This window comes from Wasmannia auropunctata, unplaced genomic scaffold, assembly GCF_000956235.1.
Source record: "Wasmannia auropunctata unplaced genomic scaffold, wasmannia.A_1.0 LD336049.1, whole genome shotgun sequence".
NCBI classification, from domain to species: Eukaryota; Metazoa; Arthropoda; class Insecta; order Hymenoptera; family Formicidae; genus Wasmannia; species Wasmannia auropunctata.
In genome coordinates, this window is record NW_012026841.1 from 768,948 (window position 1) to 778,800 (window position 9,853).

Here is a 9,853-nt window from a genome sequence, read left to right on the forward strand (position 1 = left end):
GAGATATTAATATATAATGCTCGTCAAATCTGAATGCGCGGCGAGATACCCCCGCCCGCCGCGGACCGCAGGCACCTTCCCCGCGCTCCTAGTGGGCGGCGCGTGGTGGGGGTAATCTATTGCCGTGCGTTTGACAATCAGTTACCCCCACCACGCGCCGCCAACTAGGCGCGCGGGGGAGGTGACCGCGGTCCGCGGCGGGCGGGCGTATCGCGCCGCGCGTTCAGATTCGACGAGCTTTATATATTAATATCTCGAAAAACTATTTTGAAGATCGCAAAATGGTAGAGGACTTTTTTGTTCAGTTTGGTCTACACTACCTGCCCACAAGCGCTGTACCATTGAGTACGAGACACCCTGTATATATACAGATTGATAGATCAAGTATCAAGTATAATTTTCTTTTGCTGACCTGATTTTATATGTGTGTCTTTACAAAATCAGTTCAGCAAAAATTATAATACTTGATATCTGATCTATCAGTCTTATACATGAATGAAATTAATAAAGTATGCAATAAATAACAAACAAAGCTATTATATGGCGATGCTTCATGTATTTTCATATATCAGCGTTTTTGTCCGTTCCTACTTATTACTTTCAGCAACGACTCCAAATAATAAGACAGATCAAGGTGCAACTTCATACATAGTGCTTGCATACATCATTTATCGCATCTTATTTGCAACAATAATCTGTAATTATGGATAATTATTGATTTCTGACGCAAGAGTAATCGCAAATAATAACACTCTTTTCCAATCGTATGAAAAATTCGTTACCGTAATTTTTAATTTCGATTCGAATACTTTAAAACACTATATTTCTCTGATTCGAGTTGAGCGTGTTGAAAAAAGAGGCGTTGCAAAAGGTGCCTTCCGTCGAATTTTATGCACATATATCGAGGTCGATTATAAACATGAAAAAGAAGACGCGGAGAAGGTGTTCATGACGAAGGTAACGCCCGTAGTCTTGTTGTTTCCCTTTAACCTTGCCCGAAGCAATTCCTCCCAATGCTTTGTCGAGGCATTTTTCTGACGTATTATAAATTACTTTTTGCTCTCAGCTGCATGTACTCAGAGTTTCTATCGATACAATGCAGCCTTGGCCAAAAGTACAAAGCACTCTCAATTTATTGTACTTTCTTCAAAAAAAGGCGACAATAAAAGCCAAAGGAGGACTAACAAAATATTAAAATTGTTATAAAAATAAATGTTATTTTTTAACACAATTAAAATTTTTTAATTTACTTTTTGTTAGTTATAGAATGTTTATGTAAATTTGTGGAGTTGCTTATGACCAAGGCTGCAATTTATTTATTTTGTTTCTTTAATTATTCCTAACAACTTTTATCGAGTTATTTGCCACTCTTTGAAAAGCTATATAAAATAATTATTAAACTGTACCTTATTTTTCTTGCGATGCGGTTAATTCTTTTGTTATTTACGTTATTAATAAATGCTCAATATTTAAATATCTTTGCAAACTCTGAATGTAAATTATACAATGGATATAATGTTCTCTCTCTCTCTCTCTCTCTCTCTCTCTCTCTCTCTCTCTTCATAATACTATTTTAATTTATAAATTATTATTCAATAACATAGTCGTTCACGGCATAAACATAATTTCCGCTAATACAAAAGCTATTATTATCAGATAACATGAGACTGCATGTTAATTATTGCACGGACATTCATATCTATTCTTTTCTTTTTTTTTTCTATTTACATTCGCATACTTCATAATGTGCATCTATTAAATTTTATCGCTTATGATTAACAGACGGGAGAAATGACTGAATGTGGGAAAACATTTATCAAGCGCGAGTTAGACGGCCGGACCGGACTTATCGATTCTGTAAATACCCATTCCATTAATGACGTCAAATGTCGAGACATACAGAATTACAACAAATTATATAATAATGTATCTCATGGTATGCAGTATTTACATATGCGCGTTTCTCGGATTTTGTAGCTTTAAGCGATGCTAACTTTAAACGACGCTTGTTCGTACATATGTATTTACGCGAAGCACATCGTTCTATGGAATGTTTATCGTGAGCACAACAAGAGGATTACATTCTTTCGCAATAGTATATAACTAATTGCATCTTGCCGACGGGATGGCTTTCCTTGTATAGAAAAGTCAGGCTGTTTTCTCTATCACGATCGTAGATTTCTTCTAAGTAAATCCTTAGTAAGTGCTCCTTATGCGTGTCATTAGCAATGGCATTAAAGTTTTAGAAAAGTTGCATAGATCCTGCCTTTCTCTAATTCGCATAGATAATACTATTATTGTTCCTACAACATTCAATACTCTTCTTCGAATTTTTATCCGAATGACCCTATCAATTTTCTTTCATCTTTGTCTCTCAATCTCTCTCTCTCTCTCTCTCTCTCTCTCTCTCTCTCTCTCTCTCTCTCTTAATTTCTCTTTTTCTCTATCAATATTTCAAAACATAGACCATGAGTACTATGATAGATATAAAAATGCTTATAATTAAATACATTGCTTGGCACCATTGCAAGAAATTGCTTTCAATCACTATCAAAAACAATTAGATCTTCTACGGCTGCGCTTGCTCGAAAATCTTTTTAATTATTACAAGTCTACAAGTATACCTTCGAAATTTTCGTAAAATTTACAAATATGTCTCGTTATTATTCTAGCGCACATTTCTTTTTTTTTTCATTGTTTTCATCTTCTGCTAAGGTCTATTTTCTTATATCACGGTTTTGTTTTCGATTCTTTGGCGTTTCGCAAAAATCATATTATAATCAAATTAAAATTGATTTGAATAAGACTTGATGTGTGCACGTTATATAAGATTAAATGCCTCTCCAATCTAGAAGTTTTAATATGTAAATAATAAAGATGTAGCAGTGGCGTTATTTTGAACTATTAAAATATTTAAAAAAATCTGAATCAGATCGTATCTTAACTACTCATCCATTAATCTTAATTAAAAAATTAACACATTGTCTCTCATTAAATTTTAATTAAAATTTAATTTACATATATACATAATATATATTTTACTTACATTCTATTTACATTATTACAATTTTATAATAATTACATTTTCAATTTAAATTTTCATAAACTTAATTTAATTAGAATTCATGTATAAATAAAATGTAAAATTAATTATCCTATAAATCTTAACATATAAAAATGCAATTTATTCATATTAATTTATATTTTTATCTTTAAAAATAACTAAATGAAGATATAGCCAAATGTAAATATATTTTAAAACTAATTAATGACATTGGTTTCCACATATCTATATTTGAAATTATACAAATCATGGAGTATCTACATTTAATTACATTTCGATTTTTTTATAAAATCTGTAAATACATTCTCAGATACTTGTATCTCGAGCTACGTAACTGCGTCTTTAATCAATAACGCTATGATTACTAATGCAAAAAAATATTTCTTTTCTAGTATTCAAGTATTCACATCGGAGGCGTCGGTATCTGCGAGTATCTTTGTACCGTCTGCCCTCCTATCAAATGCTGCCCTCTGTTACATATCAGAACGCAAATCGAGCCTCCGCTGGCCTCCAGTTCGCAGGCGCGTCTTCCGGTATATATGTACGTATACCGGTTTACCGTCTCCTACACGCCAACCGGGACGCATTCTTTCCTCGTGTCCCGCTGGTGTTGGAACCGCTAGTCTCTCTCTCTCTCTCTCCTCTCTCTTTCTCCTTCTCACTCGATCACCCCACCACACCCTTCTTTCCGCCGACCTTCGTCCTTACGTACCAGTTTCCACAGTACTTGCGTGGTAGCTGCCGTTTTCACAGCGACCCCACTACCGTGCCTCACGACCAGTTCCCCGTTACTGGTAGTCTGTCTGGTACCTGATGCGGCAACAGTTGTTCCTCGCTACGCTCACTGTCTGCCTATATACTCCTCCCATTCAATGATTTTTCTTTCTCTCTTCGCGTTTTCCCCACTTTGTCCCTCTTCGCGAGCGTTCTCACTCCGTTCTCCCGCATTCGCGCGAGTCTTATCCGCGAATGTCCGTGAACGTCCGATAAGAGCGACAGTGTCAGGGTCAGTGTGAGTGGGGCAACGCGGCGGCGGCGGCGGCGGCGGCGGCGGCAGCGGCGGCGTGTAAAGAGCGAGCGTCGAGGAGAGTTTGGAGCTGCAGTGCAATACGGGTGAAGGGGTTCGCCCTCGTCTCTCTCCCTCTCTCTTCACTCTGTCTCTCTTTCTCTATCTATCTCTCTCCGCCAGGTGACTGTCATCAGTCTCCGTCGACGAAACATGTCTCTCATCGCCGACTGCTTTCGCCGTCTGACGGACATCTCGTCCTGCAAAAGCGAGGTACGCAACACGTGCTTATTGCGCTTATCTTGCATGCCAGTTGCGCGATAAACACGCCTGACATATCGGAGTACAAAGTGGAATGCACGCTTCAACTGCATTCTTGAGAGACTGGCAATATCTCTTGTTTCAAGACGTGGCTTCTCTTTCTCTTCAATATTTTAAATAATAATAAAAAAAAAATTGTAGTTGTCTTCAAACAATTATATTTATTTGAATGAATATTCATAAATCGGGATTAAGTAAGACTTGAACTATGTAAATATATGAAAAGATCTCCCTCTTTAACTGTCACTGATTCATAATAATGTTCAAGTGTTCAGTATAGTGAAGTATTTGCTACTTTTACCGCGCTTATATACTCTACACTGCTATATGTTTACCAATACTACTTCTGTATTTATTCTTCTGATATAACATGTAAGATTTATTCTGAAAAATATTTTCACGCGAGAATGCTGACATTTGATGGCATATCACGATTTGGCGTATCCCATCTGTCATTTTGTCGTCAACAATATACATATATATGCGTGTATATAGATAATGGCGCGTATGAGGATATTTGACGAATTTTAGTATCAACGGCTTCATTATTCATGACATTTGCATTTCGATGTGACGTGTCGAGTGGCCTCGACTGGACGCCATTGAATATAAAATGTGGGTCACTCGAAGAAATTGTGCACGCGCAATGCTCTGAAACCCGATGGCCTTGAACGTGATGCTGAGTGCAATTACGCGGTTACTTGGTCCGAAATAATCTGATAATACCCGAATAATCTCTTAATGTAATTTATTTTACTGGCGCAGCCTAACGCTCTCTCTCGATAAGCATTAATTTAATAATTAATGCTTAATTTATTTTATATTATACTTTTAAATATACATTATATATATATATATTTTTTTTTATATTGTACTTTTAAATAAATATAAACATATTATATCATTTTTTATTTATTAAATTTATTATTCTATACGTCAGAAGGAGCTTATAAATTGCATATTTGATTACAGAGCACAGAGCGCTTTATTATACATTTATATAAAATATTAAATTAAAACGGCAGTTCTTTGTGACTGCGTTAAATATTTCTAAAAAGTCACCTGTGTAAAATTCTTTATCGTTATAATTAATTTATGATTTTCCATCTGGCAAATTCATTTCAGCTCAAAGGCTACAAAGTGACGGATGTGAGTCGTACGCGAAAAATCGGCATTGCCTGCCGGAGTTTCCAGGACTTGAAACAGAAAGCGTGTTCAAAGTTAAATGTAAGTAATATACTAATATGAAAAGTAGACATTAACTTTACATTGTTTACGTTACGCTAATTTCAAACGAAAATGCGTTCGCTCGGTATGCGTGCGCCTCGGAAACAAAAACCGTAACGTATGAATAATTCAACGTATTTTCACGCAATGTAAACTGCACGTACGCGAAAATGTAACGAAGTTTATCATGTAAATGCCGCGCATTTACATTTATCGAGTATTTAGATGCCCACCACGACTGGCATAGATTTGAACTGGATTTATGTGCTTTTTGTATTGTGCTGATTCACGTAACACACATACACGCTATCATTATGTAAATAGCGCAAGTTTTTGTTTAAAGTAATAAAGAGCGAGATTTATGCGAATTCGAGGTAAACGTCGATGCAGATGTGTTGACGTACCCTCGACGAAAAAAATATTGGGAAAATAAATCTCGTCAATTGTGATTTTGAATAAGCATCTTTCGCGTTTTTTGTTTTTCATTTTAAATATCTGCATTGTTTACGGTAACAAAGTAACTGCGACACAATGGGGAGCAAAAACAGTAGCCGATACGGGAATCGCGTTGAATGAGCGTAAGTCGACTCATTGCTGCTCGATTTACCGGCCATTAAATGCTTCGCGGAATGTGGAATTTGTCCTTGCAGTCGAAAGCAAGAATAGCGGCCAGTGCATGTGCACTAAACGATTCATTGTTGTATAGATTTACTCGATTCTCGACACTCGTTCAATGCGTCTCTCCATTACGCGTGCACTTGCTCATTTAAATCGCGCCGAACTTGAATTCTGCTTTCGTTCCGAGCTTTCCTCCAAGCCGCTTTTGCAATCATCGCTCAGTAATGATTTTTAATCGGTCACACGATTATACGCGACAGTCTTTAGGCTATAGCGGCTGTAACGAATTGGAACGGACACGTGGCACACAGGTGTGTTAGTGTTTGCTTAATATAGCGTTGCGAAAATAGAAAGCCATTCGTTAAACACGTACACAGAAATTTGCATCAAGTGACAAGAATATTCCGTAGAAATTATGCAAGACAGGTACTGTGACGGGTATACTCTTGAAATATTTTCTCATTAAGCGTAAAGGCGATAGCGTCCGTATAGTACTGACATGAGATCCGAGAAAATGCAATTTTATTTATGTAAGACTGCTTTGTCTGTTACTTGAATAATATAATTTCTATGTGTATTGACATCCTCGAGCAAAAAAAAGTTTTTATTTCTGTAATTTTTATTAATAAGCGATTTAATTACATTCTTAAGGATTTCACCGGGTACTTTCCTTAAGAGCGATTTGATTGTCTTAAAGAATTTTTTATAAACAATTTGAAAAAAATTATAAGAAGGAATACGAATTACTGGCAAAGTAAAATGTCGCTTGCGATATTCGGTGCGCCAAATGTTACCTCATATTCTTCTTTCTGGTATGATAACACGAATGCTTAGTACAATTACGATAACGTAACGAGAATACTGATAAAGATACGTACAATTATATTCTGGATTAGGATATCATATCGCTCGTATCAAGTGCATTTTTCAACGACTGCCCTTGATGTGAAAGAGACCGTACGTGTGGCTGATGATAGCATTTCGCGGATAGATAGGTCGATCCAGTTGCAGCGCGTCCTTGAATCCGCAACCGTTCGCCCGCAACCGCTGGCTCTATCGAACCAGCCGGGCCAGGGACAGGAAGTAATCTCAATGTTAAGGTCGTGAATCCGCTTTTCCGCGCTGGCTTTAAAGGTCGACCCAAATAGTTTGCTAGGCCAATGTCAACCCGAACCAGCGCAAAATCATGATTCTACCTCTCAAAATCGACGTTCTTCGAATGGACTGGATTGTTAAAAGAGATTAGAACGTTAAGCCGGCTCTTCACGCGCGATACATTCAATTACAATTCAATTACAATTCGCGCGTAACATTAAAATATAATTAAAAATTATTGTCAAAAAAACTGTCACACCGTTCAAATGACGTAACAGTTTTAAATTGACGAGAAAACGTTTCCACTGCATCGAAGTGTATTTATAACATTGATACTATATTGTAATAATCAATATCGATTTGCTCCTATAAGTATCACATTGTAACTAATAATAATTTTCGATCATAATGCGATCAAATTATCTTTTCCCGTTATTCGTGAGAGATCAAACTTTTAACAACTTTTCGCGGTTCGAGAAAAACTGAAGGCACACAGGATGAATGCGCCGCGGCAATTTACAGCATCGATTTCCATTGTTCGGAATCGGTAGAGAAATGTGAAAATGATGCCGTCACGTCAATCGAGAATCGAGATGTAAAAGTTGATGAAAACCTTGTATATTCGGCCTTCGAGAAATTATTTATATACGGGAAGCTACCGCGAGATGTATTTTATATAATAGCCTTGACGTTTGTTTGAGATATATTGAATATTCTCTCGTATTACCTCATCATTTATTCAAAATAGTTAGTTCACGGACGTTAATTAATTCGCGAGCGAGGAAGAAAGGAAGGACTCTTTCAATGTAAATATAATATATTGAAACGTAGTATCCCTCGCGACCAGAGAGAATTAATTAACGTAGAGTGGTAAACTGATCGATATCCTGACGTTCTTGTAGGTAACTAACGACCCGGCGGAAGTGAATGTCTTTCTTTTAGACGGATCACTGATCGACGAAGAATACTTTCATACGCTGGAACCGCAGACTACTTTGATCTTGCAGATGCCCGGGGAAAAAGTATTATCCGGTTAGTACAACACGTAGTATGATGATTAAATGTATTAGAATGCTTTGAAACTGGAACAAGTTACGTAATTGAGTTAGCAACGACTGAAAAAAAAAGATATCAGAATTTGAATATTTTATCTTTGGATCTTTGGAGATGAGCTTAATTGTTCCACTTTCAATGAGTAACGCAATTATCGTGTACTCAAAAATTAGATTTATAGAGAAGGTGATTGTAACAGTGTCGAAGCGCCAGAGAGAGAGTTACGAATTAGTTATCACACTGAGTGGTCAATAGAATTTTTAAACCTTAATAAAATTTTACTCAGTGAATTACTATTTGCTATTTCTTTTTCGAACGACAATTCATTATGCTAACATTTTCTGAATCAATCTTTTATTTATTTTTTTTTTTAAAGAGAACCATAAAGCATTACAAATTTTTTAATATACGCGTACAGCTTGTGTACACGTCGATTCTTGCAACTGACACATTTTATTGCAATCGATTTCTCGACGTTTTTGGCTATCGATAGATTCACAACTGTACAAAGCTGATACTGCGCTCGTGTTCTACATCACCTTGAGATTCTTGCATTGTGCATTTATCTCTTGGTATTCGCCATAATTTAAGGACACTTCCGAGATACATTGCTTTAAAGATTCAACGTAAGTTTATCGCGGCGCAATAACGAATGCAATTGCGTTTGGCCGAGCGCCAACGTTAAATATTCCGGTCCATGTGTCAGCCTCTCTCGAAGTTTGCGAACCTCTTGGCAAAAGTCGAGCGCGCGGGACGAGAGGAAAACAAGATCGCGCTCTTTCACCGACACGCGAGCGAGGACGAGCGCCGCCGTGCGATTTTTTTTTTCAAGGACGAACGATTTCCCGCAGACGCGGACATTCTCTACGATGCACTGAGACGCGTCAACATCGATTTCCTCACCGCCGGCGACAGGGTGACGCAATTTCTGACGGAGAATCTTAAGGCAAAAGTCGCCTTGCTGAACAGAGTGTTGAACAAGAACGATTCTATGACAGCGCTTAGCACTAAGGAGGAGCATCCGGATTGGTTTGAAAATTTGGAAACCAATTGCATGTCGAAGGTGTGTTCAATCAAGCGAAATTCTCCTTGAGAATATTTTCGCTAAACTTAAATATATAATAATAATAATAATAATAATAATTAATCTACAATATATATTTCGAACGTCCAAATAATATCCTTAAAGTGTCTATAATGAGACTTAAGACTTAAGATTTAAGAAAATTGACCAATTACAGTCGATTATTCATCTCACGTGAGAATAATCGATTGTGATTGGTCAATTTTCTTAAATCTTAAGCACAGTATAACCAGTAGGTCCACTCAGCGAAAAACTGAGTCTTCGCGCAGGTATCGCCGCGCAACTTTTGTTTTGGGTTGGATCCAATGAAATGCAAGACGATAGGAACGTACAATACATATGTGCAGACAATTTATAAGCAATTACATCAGAAATTTTCTATAGA

The 9,853-nt window shown here is 36.9% G+C and overlaps 1 protein-coding gene across 2 annotated transcripts in view; it reads left to right on the forward strand.

The window, feature by feature from the left end:
- Positions 1-4,138: 4,138 nt before the first annotated feature.
- Positions 4,139-9,853, forward strand: part of LOC105451619 (DNA fragmentation factor subunit beta) — an 8,671-nt gene continuing 2,956 nt past the window's right edge. The window contains exons 1-5 of one of the 2 annotated variants that reach the window (XM_011692191.1): positions 4,139-4,177; positions 4,254-4,343; positions 5,517-5,618; positions 8,234-8,363; positions 9,236-9,447. In XM_011692191.1, the coding sequence (XP_011690493.1) occupies positions 4,284-4,343; positions 5,517-5,618; positions 8,234-8,363; positions 9,236-9,447 (504 nt within the window). In that variant the 5' untranslated portion in view covers positions 4,139-4,177; positions 4,254-4,283. Of the gene's footprint in view, positions 4,344-5,516; positions 5,619-8,233; positions 8,364-9,235; positions 9,448-9,853 lie in introns of both variants that reach the window. The other variant, XM_011692190.1, reaches the window with a different exon arrangement.